Source organism: Salvelinus namaycush, chromosome 5 (genome assembly GCF_016432855.1).
Source record: "Salvelinus namaycush isolate Seneca chromosome 5, SaNama_1.0, whole genome shotgun sequence".
In the NCBI taxonomy this organism is placed as follows: domain Eukaryota; kingdom Metazoa; phylum Chordata; class Actinopteri; order Salmoniformes; family Salmonidae; genus Salvelinus; species Salvelinus namaycush.
This window is the reverse complement of record NC_052311.1, coordinates 18,117,775-18,138,996: the sequence shown is the minus strand read 5'-3', so window position 1 is coordinate 18,138,996 and position 21,222 is coordinate 18,117,775. Positions and strand designations below refer to the sequence as shown.

Here is a 21,222-nt window from a genome sequence, read left to right as displayed (position 1 = left end):
CCACGTACCATCTCCTCATTGGTTATACCCACGTGGGTGACTGAAAGATGAACGAGGTCAGTGGCAGTAATGCACCTAATTTATGAAAGTTGCCAATCGCAATATAAAGTCAAGAGAAGAAAAAGCCTGGAAGGAAGAAAGTTGACTAGAATGCTAATAAAGGTAACACTGCTAACATGCACATTTTTACTTTTGGTTTTAGTTGTCACCAAACGATTCAGTTGACCGTTTTATGTGTGGATTAATTGGCGGAGTAGAGGACCTTGTGCATTTCAGGTAAAATCACAACTCAATGTTTATATCCCAGGACAAATTGCTAGCAACAGCAAGCTAGCTAAAAGGGCAAATTAGCTAGCAAGTGCAAGCTAGCTAGTTAAATTGCCATAAATGTTTAATGCTTTTTGACCTGTCCCCAAATTAATATAATTGGTTCAGGGTTTGGGTTTCGTGTTAGGATCTCCAACGGATAAGAAGGGATGAGAGGTGCAACAAGAACAGAAGAGATGTTGTGAGGCTTATTGATATAAGTGTCTAAGACAATACTTTAATAAACCAAAGAACAACTACGCTAGGAGTTGAAATTGGGGTTAGGCATGCAAATAAGCCTGTTGAGCTAATACTGCCTGAACTTTACCCTCTAAATGGTCACCAACCGGTCCATCATGATCACGATCGACTGGTTGATCTCCAAGGCATTCCTAGTCGTCCACCAAACATTTTTGTAAAAAACCCAATGCTAAAAATGCTATTACATTTTTTTTTTTTGAATCAGCAGCCCTAGCACCGGGAAGGCAAAGTGTTTCTATTTGGAACCATTTCATGTGTCTGAAGGTAAAACTCCGCCTACCCGGCAGGCCCAGAGAGTCAATCAAGTGCACCTATAGGCCTACCGCTGGCCAATCAGATAGCTCAGATAACCGTGTCTGCACAGTTTGCTCGAGCCATAGACTGTAAAAAGAATCCTTGAATGCACAGAGAAAATCTAAACATGTACTCATAATGGGGTCAATCTGGTCATCACAATAAGAGAAGCACACAAAGTAGCTGTGTGATACTGTGAGATTTAAAAACTTTTAAAAACCATGACTAGAGAGAGACAACGAATACAGCAAATAACCTGCTGTTTTAATGAGTAAGTTTCTTTTTAAGTTGTTATTCAGCACTTTTTTTCATTTTTTTTATAAGCCATAAAATGTGAGTTTTCCCTACCTCCATTTACGCTACATCCAGCACTGCAGCTGCAATAAATGAGTGTCCTATAGTGAGCTTGCGTTTTTTTTATATCGAGGAATATTTAACTTTCTCTGGTCATAGGAGTAACAACATACATTTGTGCATGAGGCAGAAATAATGCAGTGCGACTTGAGTTTCGCCATCAGCTGGAAGACCGTTTCCTTTTCTCAGCGGAGGGAAGGAGGGTGGAGGGACGGTGAGAGTCAGCCTCATCGTTGCTCCCTCCCCTCAGACTGACAATCACATGCATCAGTCCAATAAAAAAGAGCTAATTATTATGCTCACTCAGCTGTGTGTCACAAGTGATACAACAAATTGTCCATTACCAGTGTGCTCATATACTTAATTTATTAAAATACAATTTCAGAATTGCTACAGAATTTTTTTTTTTTAATGTTGCATAGGCTTAACACGTTTTTGAAATCATGTAAAAAATAAAACATCTGAGCAGTAGATCTCGGCTTGCATCTCGACTCAGAAAAGGTTGGTGACCACTGCTCTAATACTAACAAGACCATTTGTTGGAATCGCACTGGAACCGGTCCTTATGTAGAAATGTATGTGTGTATAACATTATCATATCACTCTGAACGCACTGTGTCAAAGAGCAGCAGTGAAGGAGACACCTAATTTCCCATTCAAATGTCACCCAATCTCCATAGGAAAAATAGACAGGGCTTCTCCAAAGACACAAAGAGCAATTGGATTATACAGTAAGTGTCAGTGCACTGAGTATGTGTTCTATTGCAGATAATGACACACTGTGCAGGTTACTTCAGTGTGTGTGTGTCTTTGCCCCACTGCAGACGGAGACACACTGCACAGGTTCTAGTGCCTCCCTCGGCAGTCTAGAAAGAGTCCAGCTCCCATGAGCCTTAGCTCAGTAAACTAAGAGGCCATCTCAGTCTCAATGCCCCAATTAAAATCATACACGCCACTGAGAGATCACTCCACCCATCTGTTTGACTATCCTGTATCTATGTCTGTCTGTCTGATATAAAGCCAACAATTGACTCATTCGTTTGGAACAATACTTTACGATGACGACCCTAAACTATTGAATAGGAAAAAAACACAGCGATGCCTGGTTCAGAAGTAGGTCTATATTTCTACTCAGCAGCTGGTACACGCCTCAACACTAACTTGAAATGTCCCTTTGTTTATGTGCCCAGAGAAGGAAGCAGCTCACTTTCCTATGATGACAGGCCTATTCTGGGAACAAACCTAACAGGACTTCTGGTGTTGAATAGGAGGAAGAAACAGAGATGGGGGGGGAAACTTTAGTTACATATTGGGATATTATTTTTGACAATATATTGTATCGTTTTGACAATATCATTGTTGTGCTTTTGGCTGTACCTGCATTAATTCATTTGTTTTTAACACTTTTATTTCCATGACTGAACAAAACTAATTATCTCGTGGCTCTCTTTTCTCTCTGCAGCAGACACATGGTGAGCAATATGTTTGGAACATCAAATAGCAATAGAAATCACAGTATTGAATCGCAATACATATAAAATCGTGAGAATTGCAAAACATATTGTATCGGCACTTAAGTAGTGTGATGTTCCTGGCAGTTCCCAGTTCTAGAAGAACACCCCCATGGTCAAAACAAAGTCCAACATTATTGTTCTTTAAAAAAATATAAATATTTAACCTTTATTTAACCAGGTAGGCAAGTTGAGAACAAGTTCTCATTTATAAAACAAACATACAGTCAATAATACAGTAGAAAAATAAGTCTATATACAATGTGAGCAAATGAGGTGAGATAAGGGAGGTAAAGGCAAAAAAAAGGCCATGGTGGCAAAGTAAATATAATATAGCAAGTAAAACACTGGAATGGTAGATTTGCAGTGGAAGAATGTGCAAAGTAGAGATAGAAATAATGGGGTGCAAAGGAGCAAAATAAATAAATAAATACAGTAGGGGAAGAGGTAGTTGTTTGGGCTAAATTATAGATGGGCTATGTACAGGTGCAGTAATCTGTGAGCTGCTCTGACAGCTGGTGCTTAAAACTAGTGAGGGAGATATGTGTTTCCAGTTAAAGAAATTTTTGCAGTTCGTTCCAGTCATTGGCAGCAGAGAACTGGAAGGAGAGGTGGCCAAAGTAAGAATTGGTTTTGGGGGTGACCAGAGAGATATACCTGCTGGAGCGCGTGCTACAGGTGGGTGCTGCTATGGTGACCAGCGAGCTGAGATAAGGGGGGACTTTACTTAGCAGGGTCTTGTAGATGACCTGGAGCCAGTGGGTTTGGCGACGAGTATGAAGCGAGGGCCAGCCAACGAGAGCGTACAGGTCGCAGTGGTGGGTAGTATATGGGGCTTTGGTGACAAAACGGATGGCACTGTGATAGACTGCATCCAATTTATTGAGTAGGGTATTGGAGGCTATTTTGTAAATGACATCGCCGAAGTCGAGGATCGGTAGGATGGTCAGTTTTACAAGGGTATGTTTGGCAGCATGAGTGAAGGATGCTTTGTTGTGAAATAGGAAGCCGATTCTAGATTTAACTTTGGATTGGAGATGTTTGATGTGAGTCTGGAAGGAGAGTTTACAGTCTAACTAGACACCTAGGTATTTGTAGTTGTCCACATATTCTAAGTCAGAACCGTCCAGAGTAGTGATGTTGGACGGGCGGGCAGGTGCAGGCAGCGATCGGTTGAAGAGCATGCATTTAGTTTTACTTGTATTTAAGAGCAATTGGAGGCCACGGAAGGAGAGTTGTATGGCATTGAAGCTCGTCTGGAGGGTTGTGAACACAGTGTCCAAAGAAGGGCCAGAAGTATACAGAATGGTGTCGTCTGCGTAGAGGTGGATCAGAGACTCACCAGCAGCAAGAGCGACATCATTGATGTATACAGAGAAGAGAGTCGGTCCAAGAATTTAACCCTGTGGCACCCCCATAGAAACTGCCAGAGGCCCGGACAACAGGCCCTCCGATTTGACACACTGAACTCTATCTGAGAAGTAGTTGGTGAACCAGGCGAGGCAATCATTTGAGAAACCAAGGCTATCAAGTCTGCCGATGAGGATGTGGTGATTGACAGAGTCGAAAGCCTTGGCAAGGTCAATGAATACGGCTGCACAGTATTGTTTCTTATCGATGGCGGTTAGGATATCGTTTAGGACCTTGAGCGTGGCTGAGGTGCACCCATGACCAGCTCTGAAACCAGATTGCATAGCGGAGAAGGTATGGTGGGATTCGAAATGGTCGGTAATCTGTTTGTTGACTTGGCTTTCAAAGACCTTAGAAAGGCAGGGTAGGATAGATATAGGTCTGTAGCAGTTTGGGTCTAGAGTGTCCCCCCCTTTGAAGAGGGGGATGACCGCAGCTGCTTTCCAATCTTTGGGAATCTCAGACGACACGAAAGAGAGGTTGAACAGGCTAGTAATAGGAGTTGCAATAATTTCAGACGATAAATTTAGAAAGAAAGGGTCCAGATTGTCTAGCCCGGCTGATTTGTAGGGGTCCAGTTTTTGCAGCTCTTTCAGAACATCAGCTGACTGGATTTGCGAGAAGGAGAAACGGGGAAGGCTTGGGCGAGTTGCTGTGGGTGGTGCAGTGCTGTTGACCGGGGTAGGGGTAGCCAGGTGGAAAGCATGGCCAGCCGTAGAAAAATGCTTATTGAAATTCTCAATTATAGTGGATTTATCAGTGGTGACAGTGTTTCCTGTCCTCAGTGCAGTGGGCAGCTGGGAGGAGGTCTTCTTATTCTCCATGGACATTACAGTGTCCCAGAACTTTTTGGAGTTTGTGTTGCAGGAAGCAAATTTCTGCTTGAAAAAGCTAGCCTTGGCTTTTCTAACTGCCTGTATATATTGGTTTCTAGCTTCCCTGAAAAGTTGCATATCACGGGGGCTGTTCGATGCTAATGCAGAACGCCATAGGATGTTTTTGTGTTGGTTAAGGGCAGTCAGGTCTGGAGAGAACCAAGGGCTATATCTGTTCCTGGTTCTAAATTTCTTGAATGGGGCATGCTTATTTAAGATGGTGAGGAAGGCACTTTAAAAAAAATAACCAGGCATCCTCTACTGACGGGATGATATCAATATCCTTCCAGGATACCCGGCCAGGTCGATTAGAAAGTCCTGCTCGCTGAAGTGTTTCAGGGAGCGTTTGACAGTGATGAGTGGAGGTCGTTTGACCGCTGACCCATTGCGGATGCAGGCAATGAGGCAGTGATCGTTGAGATCTTGGTTGAAAACAGCAGAGGTGTATTTAGAGGGCAAGTTGGGTAGGATGATATCTATGAGGGTGCCCGTGTTTACGGCTTTGGGGTGGTACCTGGTAGGTTCATTGATAATTTGTGTGAGATTGAGGGCATCAAGCTTAGATTGTAGGATGGCTGGGGAGTTAAGCATGTTCCAGTTTAGGTCGCCTAGCAGCACGAGCTCTGAAGATAGATTGGGGGCAATCAGTTCACATATGGTGTCCAGAGCACAGCTGGGGGCAGAGGGTGGTCTATAGCAGGCGGCAACAGTGAGAGACTTGTTTTTAGAGAGGTGGATTTTTAAAAGTAGAAGTTCAAATTGCTTGGGTACAGACCTGGATAGTAGGACAGAACTCTGCAGGCTATCTTTGCAGTAGATTGCAACACCGCCCCCTTTGGCCGTTCTATCTTGTCTGAAAATCTTGTAGTTAGGAATGGAGATTTCAGAATTTTTGGTGGTCTTCCTAAGCCAGGATTCAGACACGGCTAGAACATCCGGGTTGGCAGTGTGTGCTAAAGCAGTGAATAAAACAAACTTAGGGAGGAGGCTTCTAATGTTAACATGCATGAAACCAAGGCTATTACGGTTACAGAAGTCATCAAATGAGAGCGCCTGGGAAATAGGAGTGGAGCTAGGCACTGCAGGGCCTGGATTCACCTCTACATCACCAGAGGAACAGAGGATAAGTAGGATAAGGGTACGGCTAAAAGCTATGAGAATTGGTCGTCTAGAACGTCCGGAACAGAGAGTAAAAGGAGGTTTCTGGGGGCGATAAAATAGCTTCAAGGTATAATGTACAGACAAAGGTATGGTAGGATGTGAATACAGTGGAGGTAAACCTAGGTATTGAGTGATGATGAGAGAGATATTGTCTCTAGAAACACCATTGAAACCAGGTGATGTCATCGCATGTGTGGGTGGTGGAACTGAAAGGTTGGATAAGGTATAAAGAGCAGGGCTAGCGGCTCTACAGTGAAATAAGCCAATAAACACTAACCAGAACAGCAGTGGACAAGGCATATTGACATTAAGGAGAGGCATGCTTAGTCGAGTGATCATAAGGGTCCAGTGAGTAGTGAGGTTGGGGTAACGGCGATTCAGACAGCTAGCCGGACCATCGGTAGCAAGCTAGCATAGGATGGAGGTCTGTTTTTAGCCACCTCGTGCGTTTCCGACGGTAGATTAGTGCGGTTCCGTGTGGTAGAGGGGATCAATCCAATTGGCAAAATAGATATAGTTATAGTGACCCAAGAAAAATTGTCCGATAGACCTACTCAGATAGCAGCCGATAAGACAGCTAACAGTTCTGCTTGATGGAAGAGGGTGCTTTTTCTGTCATGTCTTACAGGAAACTAGAATTCCTTCCTGGCTGAAACATTTCCAAAATGTTTGCTGGGATGATGGTATCATTTAAATCTGTGGCTCAATTTGTGGTAAAAGCGCAATGATTTATGACAACCTAAAACTTTACTTCAGTACAAAACAAACTATAGTAACAGTAAGAAGCGGACATCAGCAGCTAATACACTGTAACAAGGTCTCTCTACATCCCACAAAGCAATGGTACATAGCAATAGCAGCATGACCAGCAGACTTCACCTCCGTAATCTAGATTAGGATTGAGGATTCAAGTGAAGCTAGTGAGGTCAAGACGGAGCATCCCGACTCTCAACCCAAACAATAACAAACTGACTGCTGCCGCTCAGAGGGGAAACACTTGTAGACAGTGTATAGCTCTGTGGCACCAGGTGTGCTAGCCACTGTAAGGATGGATATGCTAAAGTGTCATGCTGTTAAACCCACCCTGATGGAGATTGAGTGAATGCAGTTGCAGCCCCATCTCCTCTGTGTGTGTGCTTGTGTATGTGCGTGTTTGTCGCACTGCAGGTTAACATTCTCCTACTCGCCCTCCCTCCCACAGGGTCCACCTCAGGCATGGGACAGCTATGAATGTGCTCCCCAGCCTGATCACAAAGATCGACAAAAATGGTATAGAGGACAGGGAAGCATAGATAACCATTCAGAGAAAAGTAACACACACTCACATGCATACAAACCGCATACAAAGAGACGCATGCACAGTGGATATCCTAGTGCATATCATACAGACAAATGCACAAGCAAATACAAAAACACAGACACACACACACACACTGGTGTTTTAACCCATCTGTCAATCCCACCTAGGACGACAGGAGTATGCTTACTAGGCCCAATTCCAATCCCACTAGGCCTGAGCTCTCCCCAGAGGCACTTGTAGATCAAAGGATTGGGATTAGCAACATAACAATTAACTCCACCATACCCTCTAATTGGCTACGTGGGATTCTCCTATTGCAATTTAGGCAAATTAAGCTAAATTGTACAAAGTTTCCCCCAGAACTAGACAGAATGTTGCATAATGAGGGGAGAAAATCTGTTAGTCAAAATTAAAATCTCCTCAACAGAAGTCTTCCTGCACGATTAAGAAGATCATAGATGAAGTTTTAGTCATTAGTTTCTTACTTTCAGGGCTTTTATCTTCGTGTGACTGGTCGAGACTGTGCAAGCGTGTGTGTCGAGTGTGCGTGTGTGCAAGTGGAGTGTGTGTTACCTGGCGCTGGTGAACGAATTGTTGAAACTAGAGTTTTTGCATAAACAACTTGTTATACAGTACCAGTCAAAAGTTTGGACACATCTACTCATTCCAGGGTAACTAAAAAAAGTGTTAAATAAATCAAAATATATTTAATATTTGAGATTCTTCTAAGTAGCTACCCTTTGTTTTGATGACAGCTTTGCACACTCTTGCCATTCTCTCAACCAGCTTCATGAGGTAGTCACCTGGAATGTATTTCAATTAACAGGTGTGCCTTGTTAACACTTAAATAGCATAATTTATTTTCTTCTTAATGCGATTGAGCCAATCAGTTGTGTTGTGACAAGGTAGGGTTGGTATACAGAAGATAGGGCTATCAGTACAGGTGCATCAAAGCTGGGTTCGAGAGACTGAAAAACAGCTTCTCTTTCAAGGCCGTCAGACTGTTAAATAGCAATCACTAGCACATAGAGGCTGCTACCTATATACATAGACTTGAAATCACTGGCCACTTTAATAAATGGAATACTAGTCACTTTAATAATGTCTACATATCTTGCATTAGCCATCTCATATGTCTATACTGTATCCTATACTACTCCACTGTATCTTATTCAAATTCTATGACATTGCTCGTCCATATATTTTTATATTCTTAATTCCATTCCTTTACTAGATTTGTGTGTATTGGGTATATGTTGTGTAATTGTTAGATATTACTGCCCTGTCGGAGCTAGAAGCACAAGCATTTCGCAACACCTGCAATAACACCTGCTAAACATGTGTATGTGACCAGTAAAATTTGATTTGGGTAAAAGTCTAAATCCATATTATGGCAAGAACAGCTCAAACAAGCAAAGAGTTGAGACATGAAGGTCAGCCAATCAGGAAAGTTTCAAGAACTTTTCTGCAAGTGCAGTCGCAAAAACAATCAAGCGCTGTGATGAAACTGGCTCTCATGAGGACCACCACAGGAAAGGAAGACAACTTTTCCTCTGCAGCAGAGGTACCTCTCATTAGAGCAGTGGCGTGCCGTGGGCCTGGGGCCTGGGCCTTCAGTGAGGTACTACACAGTCCCACCCGAATTAATCCACCTCTTATTACCATCATTATGATGCCATGGCTCTAGACACTATACATTTAGACAGAAACGCAGTATAACCAGGCGTTGCGTCACCTTGAAATTGACAAATTGACATTTTTGGGTAAACAGTGTTTACCCAAAAACATGACACAATCAATGAGTCTTTTCAATATTTCCCTTCACCTTTTCATTGTGCAGCTCCGTTGCCCTGCGCGCTTGTTCTTTGAGCTGTAGATCCACTCCGGTGTCCCCAAACGTTTTCAAAAGCACCATTGCTTGTAAGTGCCCAGCCGTACTTTGGTGTCTCGTTGCTGCCTTGGTTAGACAACTCAAGTTTGCAAAGCCAGTGTGGCTCCAAACACCAAATCGATCACTTGCAAATAATAGGCATTCCCAGCAGTACAGTTTGCAGTGCTACTCGGAGCCTGTGAGCCATTGACAGCGCTCGTAGTTGAAACTTTGAAAGTGGCGAGCGAACGAACCCCTTTCCCGCCTGTGACAGGCTTTGTGGCGTCGGGCGACCTCTCCTTACAATGTCTAACTTTTCTTGAAAAGTTCGTCTTGAGAATGGCGTTATAATTATATCCTCGACCAAATCGATATCTTCTCCTCCTTCCGCCATTGTGGGTTGAAAAAACAGCTTAGTAGTACGCGAATTAATTTGTTTATCAAATTCAGTTTCCTAGATCTGCATAGACCTGCCCATAGGACCTGCCTCTCAATATTGGTAATCCAATCAAAAGACGAGCACGCACTACGCCTGCTAGCTGGCTCCTGTGTAACACTGGAGCCAGCCAGCAGGCGTACAATAGCCAACTCTAAAGCTGATTGGTTGACACTAAATTTTCATTTCCATTCACTATAAGCTACAAGCGCCCGCACTGTTGATTCTGAAGGCCTGAGGGCAGATTTTAGACCCCTAGCAACACATGATGGCTGAATATGATTGGATAAAAGATCTAACATAAAGACCAGCCCTCCAAATCTCAACCTGGGGCTGGAAGCAGTGCAACCAAGAGGAAAGCTATGAAATGAAGAGTATAACTCTTACTCTGGGGAATAATTTAATACATATTTGTGGGAAAATATATTTAAAAAAAATTATATTCTGATGATGTTTAGGCCAGCAGAGAAGGCCTTGCAGGCCCTGACGGCCCACCACTGCATTAGAGTTACCAGCCTCAGAAATTGCAGCCCAAATAAATGCTTCACAGAGTTCAAGTAACTGTCACAAATTCTGCCGAAGTTGGTCCCTCTCCTTGTTCGGGCGGCGTTCGGCGGTCGACGTCAACAACTTTCTAGTCACCACCGATCCATGTTTCGTTTTGATTTGTCTTCATTGTACACACCTAGTTTCCATTCCATAATCATGTTCCTTATTTAACCCTCTGGCTTTCCCTTTTGTTTTGTGCGTGATTGTTTTTGTCAAGTGGTTCCGTGTACGTGTTCTGGATTGTTTATGTTTATCCTTGTTGGATTATTGTTGATATTGAGTAAATATCGTGGCTTTACTCATACCTGTGTCCTGCGCCTGACTCTCTATTCCATTCACCTGGAACATTGACAGTAACAGACATCTCAACATCAACTGTTCAGAGGAGACTGCGTGAATCAGGCCTTCATGGTTGAATTGCTGCAAAGAAACCGGTACTAAAGGACACCAATAAGAAGAAGAGACTTTCTTGGGCCAAGAAACACGAGCAATGGACATTAGACCGGCGGAAATCTGTCTTTTGGTCTGATGAGTCCAAAATCCAACCACTGTGTCTTTGTGAGACGCAGAGCAGGTGAACGGATGATCTCCGCAAGTGTGGTTCCCACCGTGAAGCATGGAGGAGGAGGTGCGATGGAGTGGGGATGCTTTGCTAGTGACACTATCAGTGATTTATTTAGAACTCAAGGCACACTTAACCAGAATGGCTACCACATCACTCTGCAGCAATATGCCATCCCATCTGGTTTGCACTTAGTGGGACTATCATTTGTTTTTCACAGGACAATGACCCAACACACCTCCAGGCTGTGTAAGGGCTATTTGACCAAGAAGCAGAGTGATGGAGTGCTGCATCAGATGACCTGGCCACCCGACCTCAACCCAATTGAGATGGTTTTGGATGAGTTGGACCGCAGAGTGAAGGAAAACCAGCCAACAAGTGCTCAGCATATGTGGGAATACCTTCAAGTGTTGGAAAAGCATTTCTAGATAAAGCTGGTTGAAAGAATGCCAATAGTGTGCAAAGCTGTCATCAAGGCAAATGGTGGCTACTTTGAAGAACCTAAAATCTAAAATATATTTTGATTTGTTTAACACTTTACTGGTTCCTACATGCTTCCATGAGTGTTATTTCATAATTTTGATGTCTTCACTATTAATAGCAAAAATAAAGAAAAACCCTCAAATGAGTAGGTGTGTCCAAACTTTTGACTGGTACTGTACATTACATTATTTTGAATAAATCCTACTGTATCTTCATCAATAGTATTTTTGTACTGATCTTCATTTAATTGATAAGAGCATTATTGATTGGTTGCTCCACTACTGTAACTAAGGTTTTTCACCAGAAGTGAATAAGCAGAATGTTACGTAATTTGCATAGAAAATTAATTTGTGGGCAATGGAAATGAATCAAGATTAAGGTTAAGAAACTTGTTCTCCCATGAACAGCTGAAAATATCTACAGGAAGGTTGGTGGTTTTTTTCCCCATTCTCACACCCACCAACACCCACTGTATGAAGGTTATCTTTAAAACACATTATAATACTCCCTTCATTATTCAATCCATCCAAACAGAACCCTAGCCTCTACTCTCGATGCACTTCTGGCCATCTGTGAGGCATGGATAGGTGTAGCTAAGCAACATGGCCAATAGCTCCATCTTGTCCCAGAACACGTAGTGGAAATGTTGTCATATTGCTTTTCATACACTTATCCCATCCTTTCAGATCTACAAAAGTGCCTTGGGTTTAGGGCTCGGGGTTGATTTGAGATTTACAAATCCTTAAATCTACTCACTTCCTCTTTCCTTGCCGCTAGTGGTAGGCTTACAGCATGCTTCTGGGTCTTAACTACTCACGCTCATCCACCTAAAGACAACCAGACAAAAACCCCTCAACCCTCTCAGAACTCATCACTCCAGTCTATAGGAAGGGGGAAAACAATAAACCCAACATAGGAGGACATCATGTAATGTAGTAGTGGCAGTTATTCCCACTGTCTGGTCTCTTTGTTCTGTCTTGTTTCTTACTTTCCCTACCAGGCAGAGACAGAGTGCTCTCACTAAGTCTGGTCCCCCTCTGCCACTTGCAGATTATACAGTGTCTTCTTCCACTAAACTTCATTAGTATAGTATGCCATGCATCTGTAAGAACAAATGTCAAATGTACAGTCGTGGCCAAAAGTTGAGAATGACACAAATATTAATTTTCAGAAAGTCTACAGGAAGGTCTACAGAGCTTGCTCAGGAATGGCAGCAGGCAGGTGTGAGTGCATCTGCACTCACAGTGAGGCGAAGACTTTTGGAGGATGACCTGGTGTCAAGAAGGGCAGCAAAGAAGCCACTTCTCTCCAGGAAAAACATCAGGGACAGACTGATATTCTGCAAAAGGTACAGGGATTGGACTGCTGAGGACTGGGGTAAAGTCATTTTCTCTGATTAATCCCCTTTCCGATTGTTTGGGACATCCGGAAAAAAGCTTGTCCGGAGAAGACAAGGTGAGCGCTACCATCAGTCCTGTGTCATGCCAACAGTAAAGCATCCTGAAACCATTAATGTGTGGGGTTGCTTCTCAGCCAAGGGAGTGGGCTCACTCACAATTCTTCCTAAGAACACAGCCATGAATATAGAATGGTACCAACACATCCTCCGAGAGCAACTTCTCCCAACCATCCAGGAACAGTTTGGTGATGAACAATGCCTTTTCCAGCATGATGGAGCACCTTGCCATAAGGCAAAAGTGATAACTAAGTGGCTCGGGGAACAAAACATCGATATTTTGGGTCCATGGCCAGGAAACTCCCCAGACCTTAATCCCATTGAGAACCTGTGGTCAATCCTCAAGGAGGCAGGTGGACAAACAAAACCCCACAAATTCTGACAAACTCCAAGCATTGATTATGCAAGAATGGGCTGCCATCAGTCAGGATGTGGCCCATAAGTTAATTGACAGCATGCCAGGGCGGATTGCAGAGGTCTTGAAAAAGAAGGGTCAACACTGCAAATATTGACTCTTTGCATCAACTTCACATAATTGTCAATAGAAGCCTTTGACACTTATGAAATGCAGTGAAAGACAGTGAAGCAGCAAACTTTGTGGAAATTAATATTTGTGTCATTCTCAAAACTTTTGGCCACAACTGTATGCAGATAGATTAGAAGGGATGGGCATGGTGGTTGTTGCTCTGTACTTTTCATTCATTTAAAACCACGATCCAAATTAAGAAGACAATTGGGGGAACCATTCCCCTCCATTCTTTTAAGAATCATCTCCACGTTCATCGACCAACAGTGAACCCAAGCACGGAACAAATAAAGTGTATTTCCTCAGATTTCCTGATAAATTATTAAATAGTGCATGAGTGGAGCTGCGTGATGACTTATTTTCAGAAATCAGAGTTTAATTAAGTAAGTAAATCAAATTTTCATTATCAACACATAGCCTATCATAACAACCCCACTGTATCAACACTCCCAGAATATTTGCCTATTACAAACAGTGATATCTACTGAATGGTATCACCCAATGACAAGTGGATGATATCAGGGCTCCCGAGTGGCGCAGCAGTCTAAGGAACTGCATCTCAGTGCAAGAGGCGTCACTACAGTCCCTGGTTTGAAACCAGGCTGTATCACATCCGGCTGTGTTTGGGAGTCCATTGGGCCAGCACACAATTGGCCCAGCGTCGTACAGGTTTGGCCGGTGTAGGCCGTCATTGTAAATAAGAATTTGTTCTTAACTGACTTGCCTAGTTAAATAAAAGTTAAATAGAAATAATAAAAATATCACATTCCATTTCAGCCTGTCACAATAGAACACACTCACAGTATTGTTGCAGAAGGCAACATGCTCATGCTGAGTGTGAGAAGGGATAAACGATAAATGTCAAAACAAAGCACTGAGCAAGAAAAAAGTATGGTTATTCAAGAGGGAAGATATATCCAAACATTTCCAACCAGTATACCTGAACCCGCTCTAATTTGCTTGATGTGTGCTTGTAACATTGTGTGATTCAATTCATGTCAATCGAATTCAATTTAATATTGATGTTTGTCTAAAGTCAATTGAAATATGTTGACAAAAAATATCATATCAGCATTTCACATTTCATTCCCTTATCTACTTTGTGGAAAGTAAGTTGTTTTCATTTGAGCAACCTTGAGATGAGTGATTTCATTCCACCATTCAGTGGGAGGTGTCAAATGGTTGACCAACATAGTCATTGGCTGGGAAAAACCCTGTGACTATAGTTAATCAGCACAACAACTGTTTATGCCCTCATCAAAGAGCTGTCTGTCTGGAACTCAGAGTAGACTTAACACTATCATTACCAGCGTCTCTGACAAGGTGCTGGCAGAAAGGTAACTGCAGTCAATTTCAGTTCAAGAACCGCTGTATATTTCTAAATTCATCTTATTGAGCAAGAATTGGCAATTGGTAGGCTACAATCAGAGTGCTAACACGTTGAATTAAGGTATACTCATTAAGTAGTGAAAGATGAAGATGGCACTGCAGTGGCATAGCAGCCATCTTACGGGCTCCTGACCAATTCTGCTAATGTGTGTGCATTTTTTACACTGTTCTGAATTTTTTATTTTACATAATGTCTCTGCCATAATTTCCTACGACTAGAAACAGCTTCTGGACATCACAACAGCGATCAGTAACCTTGATCTGCTTTCTACAGACCAGGCCCTAGTCCCCGAGACTCGAAAGAGGAAGCGGCAGCGAAAAAAAGGCAAGTGAACCGGCACCCTGACGAGACTATGTCGGCGAGCAAATAGACCACCATTGCCCTGTGTTCCATTCGCAAACGTGCAATCACTGGAAAAAAAACTGGATGAGCTCCGTTCGAGACTACCCTATCTACGGGACCTGAAAAACTGTAATATCCTATGTTTCTCTGAGTCGTGACTTAACGAGGCCATGGATAAACATCTCACTGGTTTTTCTATGCATCGCCAAGACCGGGCGGCAGACTCGGGTAAGACGAAGGGAGGAGGGGTGGTTCTCTTTGTTAACAACAGCTGGTGTCCGATCTCTAATGTTAAGGAAGTCTCAGGTTTTTACATGTCTGAGTTAGAATACCTCATGATAAGCTGCAGACTATACTATTTTTCGTAGCTGTCTATTTACCGCCACAAACTGATGCTGGCACTAAGACCGCACTCAATGATCTGCATAAGGCCATAAGAAAACGCTAATTCAGAGGCAGCATTTCTCATGGCCGGTGATTTTAATGCATGGAAACTTAAATCCATTTTCTTATTTTTACCAGCATGTCACCTGTGCATCGGTGACAAAACGCTCTAGATCACCTTTATTCCACACACAGAAACACATACAAGGCCCTCCCTCACCCTCCCTTTGGCACATCAGATCATAACTCTATCCTCCTGCTTGAAAGCAAAATCTCAAACCAAAAGTACCAGTGATGTGCTCAATACTGAAGTGGTCTAATGAAGCGGATGCTGAGCTATAGGTTATGTTCCCGGGATTCATCCAATTACATTGAGGAGTTTACCACATCAGTCACTGGCTTCATTAATAAGTGCCTCGACAACATCATCCCCACAAAGACTGTATGTACATACCCCAACCAGAACCCATGGATTACAGGCAACATCCGCACTGAGATAAAGAGCTGCTGCTTTCAAGAAGCGGGACACTAATCCGGACTCTTACAAGAAATAACCTCCGACGAGCCATCAAACAGACAAGGTGTCAATACAGGACTAAGATTGAATCCTACTACGCCGGCTTTGACGTTCAAGAGAGTGGCAGGGCTTGCAAACTATCATGGATTACAAAGGGAGACCCGTGAGCTGCCCAGCGACGCGAGCCTACCAGACGAGCTAAATGCCTTCTAAGTCCGCTTTGAGGCAAGCAACCCTGAACCATGCATGAGAGCACCAGCTGTTCCGGCCGAGTTTGTGATCTTGCCCTCTGTAGCCGATGTGAGTAACACTTTTAAACAGGTTAACATTCGCAAGGCCGCGGAGCCTGACGGAATACCAGGACGCGTATTCAGAGCATGCGCTAACCAGCTGGCAAGTGTCTTCACTGACATTTTCAACCAATCCCTGCCCCGGTTTGTAATTCCAACTTGTTTCAAGCAGACCACCATAGTCCCCATGTCCAAGAACCCCTAAATGACTATTGAACTAAATTAACTGCCTAAATGACTATAGCCCCGTAGCATTCACATCTATAGCCATTAAATGCTTTGAAAGACTGGTCATGGCTCACATCAACACCATCATCCCAGAAACCCTGGACCCACTCCAATTTGCACACCGCCCCAACAGATCCACAGATGACGCAATCTATATTGCACTCCACACTGCCCTATCCCATCTGGACAAGAGGAATACCTATGTAAGAATGCTGTTCATTGACTATAGCTCAGCATTCAACACCATAGTACCCTCCAAGCTCATCATTAAGCTTGAGGCCACGGGTCTGAACCCCGCCCTGTGCAATTGGGTCCTGGACTTCCTGATGGGCCGCCCCCAGGTGGTGAAGGTAGGAAACAACACCTCCACTTCGCTGATCCTCAACACTGGGGCTCCACAAGGGTGCATGGAAATCAGTGTCTTTGTTAGAAAACTATCTATGTACATACGTGAATATTGTCATATTTTGTTTCTCATATTCTATGTTTGAGAGAAAAAAACTGATATATTAACTGATATAAACTGATATATTATATACTATTCTACTGTATCTTAGTCTATTCCACTCTGACATTGCTCATCCATATATTTAAATATTCTTAATTCCATTCCTTTACTTAGATTTGTGTGTTTTTTGGTATATGTCGTGAAATTGTTAGATATTACTTGTTAGATATTGCTGCACTGTCGGAACTAGAAGCGCAAGCATTTCGCTACACCCGCAATAACATCTGCTAAACACGTGTACGTCACCAATAATATTTGATTTGATTTGCAGTTAACATTTAATTGAGAAGGTTTTGGGGAAAGTATTTCTGTCAACCCACAAGAACGTTATCACAACTGGCTACACACTGAGTGATAGACAAACATGCGCACCACACATACAGACAGGAACAATATTGCTGGAAATTAACTGGCAGATAGTGTTAGGTTTGGCTTTTTAAGCCAATAGTGGCTAACCAGGGGTGGGATAATGTCAATGCTGTGTTGATTAGATAGTAGCTGGTAGCTTGAGGTGTCTGATAATTGTGAGATTTGTTAATGACAGTTTGTGGTGGAACACGTGAAAATTGCATGTACAGTGCCTTCGTGAAGTATTCAGACCCCTTGACTTTTTCCACATTTTGTTACGTTACAGCCTTATTCTAAAATGTATTAAACAAAACATTTCTCAGCAATCTACACGCAATACCCCATAATGACAAAGTGAAAACTGGTTCAGACATTTTTGCAAATGTATTACAAATAAAAAAACAGAAATACCTTAGTTACATAAGTATTCAGAACCTTTGCTATGAGACTCGAAATTGAGCTCAGGTGCATCCTGAGATGTATCTACAACTTGGAGTCCGCATGTGGTAAATTAAATTGATTGGACATGATTTGGAAAAGCCCACACCCGTCTATATACAGTCCCACAGTTGACAGTGCATGTCAGAGCAAAAATCAAGCCATGAGGTTGAAAGGAATTGTCTGTAGCGCTCCGGGACAGGATTGTGTCGAAGCACAGATGTGGGGAAGTGTACATAAAAATTCTGCAGCATTGAAGGTCCCCAATTGGGGGAGAAGAGCCTTGGTCTGGGAGGTGACCAAGAACCTGATGGTCCCTCTGACAGAGCTCTAGAGTTCCTCTGTGGAGATGGGTGAACCTTCCAGAAGGACAACCATCTCTACAGCACTCTACCAATCAGGGCTTTATGGTAATGGCCAGACAGAAGCCACATGACAGCCTGCTTGGAGTTTGCCAAAAGACACCTAAAGATTCTCTGGTCTGATGAAACCAATATTAAACTCTTTGGCCCGAATGCCAAGAGTCACGTCGGGAGGAAACCTGGCACCATCCCTACGGTGAAGCATGGTGGTGGCAGCATCATGTAGAGGAAAAGAGGAACGGAGCAAAGTACAGAGAGATCCTTGATGAAAACCTGCTCCAGAGTGAAGGTTCATTTTCCAACTGGACAACGACCCTAAGCACACAGCCAAGACAACGCAGGAGTGGTTTCGGGACAAGTCTCTGAATGTCATTGAGTGGCCCAGCCAGATCCCGGACTTGAACCCGATCGAACATCTCTGGAGAGACCTGAAAATAGCTGTGCAGCAAAGCTCTCCATCCAACCTGACAGAGCTTGAGAGGATCTGCAGAGAAGAATGGGAGAATCTCCCCAAATACAGGTGTGCCAAGCTTGTAGTGTCATACCCAAGATGACTTGAGGCTGTAATCCCTGTCAAATGTGCTTCAACAAAGTACTGAGGAAAAGGTCTGAATACTTATGTAAATGTGACATTTCTGGGGGTGTTTTTTATCCATTTGCCAAAATTTCTAAAAACCTGTTTTTGCTTTTTCATTATGGGGTATTGCGTGTAAATTGATAGGGGAAAAATCTATTCAATCAATTTTAGAATAAGGTTGTAACGTAACAACATTTGGAAAAATTCAAGGGTTCTTTCCGAATGCACTGTACTTTCAGAATTGTTTGCCGAGCTACTCATAGGTGGTCTGCAAGCTACTGGTAGCTCGCAATCGACCTGTTGGAGACCCCTTGTTTATAACTATAAGCTTGTTCATTAGCATATACGTTTAGATCAAGTTTTTAAATCTGCAATAAACAGTTAATACATTGGTTGGAATTGTGTTCCATCAAGTATACTGTAATGTACAGTGTTACTGTCAGAGCAATCCAAGGCCTAACACTCAGAAACAGCTAAGAAATATACTCATGGCCGAGAAATTAAGCCTAGAAATGAAACCTTCTTAATTTACCTGATAATAATGGGCTTGGCTCTTGTTTGTTTCCTTCAAAACCAGTGATCTGTATCAACTCTCAATGCCCCCAAGGGGACCCAGTGACAGACACCAGGTGTATGTGGGTAAGGTGAGCAGTCCCCTTGAGAGGACAGAGAACGACCTGTCCAACTGTTGTTTATGCCCTCCTCTCATTCAACTGTGTGGCTCATTATCAGTCAAAGGAGACAGGGCCAGTAATGGCTGCTTTAAACTAGGTTGACTACCCATACATTAAAAAAAATGGATAAAAGTGTCTGCTAAATGGCATATATTATATTAACATGCTACAACGATAATGGTGTAAGCTCAAAACAATACATATGGTGATAAAGTACACAAACTTATGATTAAGTACATGTCTGTGGGGGTTAAACGCTAAAAGGGTGAAAGGGATAACAGGCTTTAAATGTTATCTACAGTTTTTAAAATACGTGTCCAGAATAGAAACTAATGCCTCAAAGTTATTTCACGTAGGCCTAGTTTACCAAGCTTAGTTCACATCACAACAACCTAAAACAATGTGTTGAATAGAACAATGTAACAGCTAATCACAGTCTAACAAAGCCAAGTGCAACGCGGCCAGTGAATGCCGTGATTTCAAATCTCACAGAACAAAAACCCGTTTGTGCGATTATTGTCCGACAAACTCGCAATGAGGCAAACAAAAAAATCCATTCCAGATGATGCATTCTTTGTTTTCAACCAAACGCGCACCCAACTCCACAGCAGAGGCTACTGTTCGTAGGGCAATTGAGATGACGAATTTGCGTCACTTATTCAACAGGTGACTAGGCAATAAAACCGGTTAGCATGGTTTACTGTGCCTTTGTGACATGATAATATGATAACGTGACGGGGCTTTAGGCAAATTACAAGTCTGTAAATTCTAGGCCTATTTGGTGATTCTGCAGTCTAATAACGTGCCCGTATTTGTTTGATAAGGACAGTGACTCACCTCAATCCATTTCTGCGCTTCTAGAAACGCGGGCTCCGAGGCCGATTCGGAGAGGGGATGTCGCTGGTGTGGTTGTCCTCTATCTGCAGCGGGACTTGCCATTTGCAAAGCTGCTTAGTGTTAAAATAGACCAACAATAAATCTACAACTGTAGGCTATTGGAAAATCCTCAGGCTACAGCCTCAGCACCTGACCGTGAAAAGCCGATAATGCCGTTTATTTATTTTTACTTGACTTGCTGTGTAGCCAGTCTCCCCCAATCTCCTTCGGTCTATGTCGCAAACCCCGAGCACTGCACTTGCAGGTACCCCCTGTAACTCCCGTGTAGCCTACTGGGACTGTGGACCGAGTCGCCTCGCTCGCACCGCAATATGAATTGCATCAATGGCTAAAAATACACGGAGCAGTGCTGCTGTGCGGTCAGCCAATGCAAAGACAGCAAGCAATTCCATCAGCCACTCCGGATCACACACCCAGTTTCCCGACAGCAGCAACACAGAGCAGTGAAGATAATTATCATTGGGTGTGTTCGAGCAGTACGCCTAACGAAGCAGACTGTAGAAATTAGGCGAGTGAAGTTGGGGGAGGTGCATCTGTAATAGCCGAAAGACGGACACTGCAAGGCTCAGATGAACATGTCAGTGTCAACATAGCTGCTCTTTCTATTACAAAAAATATTTATAGATGTCAAAATAAACTTTTCTATACCCTCATATCACACACTTACAAACTGAAAACATAACGTTTGTACAATTAATTGGTTAGGGAGAGGTCTCAAATATCACTTTTATTTGTGTAGCTTTTAGAATAACAGCAAAGCTGGTTCCTGTTTCAGTCCCTTCTTTTACCCTCCTAATGATTGGTTGACAAATAGTCCCTCCCACAATGCAGGTGATGCTGCATGGTGCAGTTTGTGAGGAGCAACTGCAGCGATTTAAGGATGCTCTATGCAGAATTCACTCATCCATTTCCT

At 43.0% G+C, this 21,222-nt stretch overlaps 1 protein-coding gene across 1 annotated transcript in view; it reads right to left on the bottom strand.

The window, feature by feature from the left end:
• LOC120048021 (LIM and calponin homology domains-containing protein 1-like) overlaps nt 1-20,707 on the bottom strand; it is a 165,183-nt gene extending 144,476 nt beyond the window's left edge. The window contains exon 1 of the mRNA XM_038993691.1: nt 20,250-20,707. Within this exon, the coding sequence (XP_038849619.1) occupies nt 20,250-20,351 (102 nt within the window). The 5' untranslated portion in view covers nt 20,352-20,707. The remainder of the gene's footprint in view (nt 1-20,249) is intronic.
• Between the last annotated feature and the right edge of the window lie 515 nt (nt 20,708-21,222).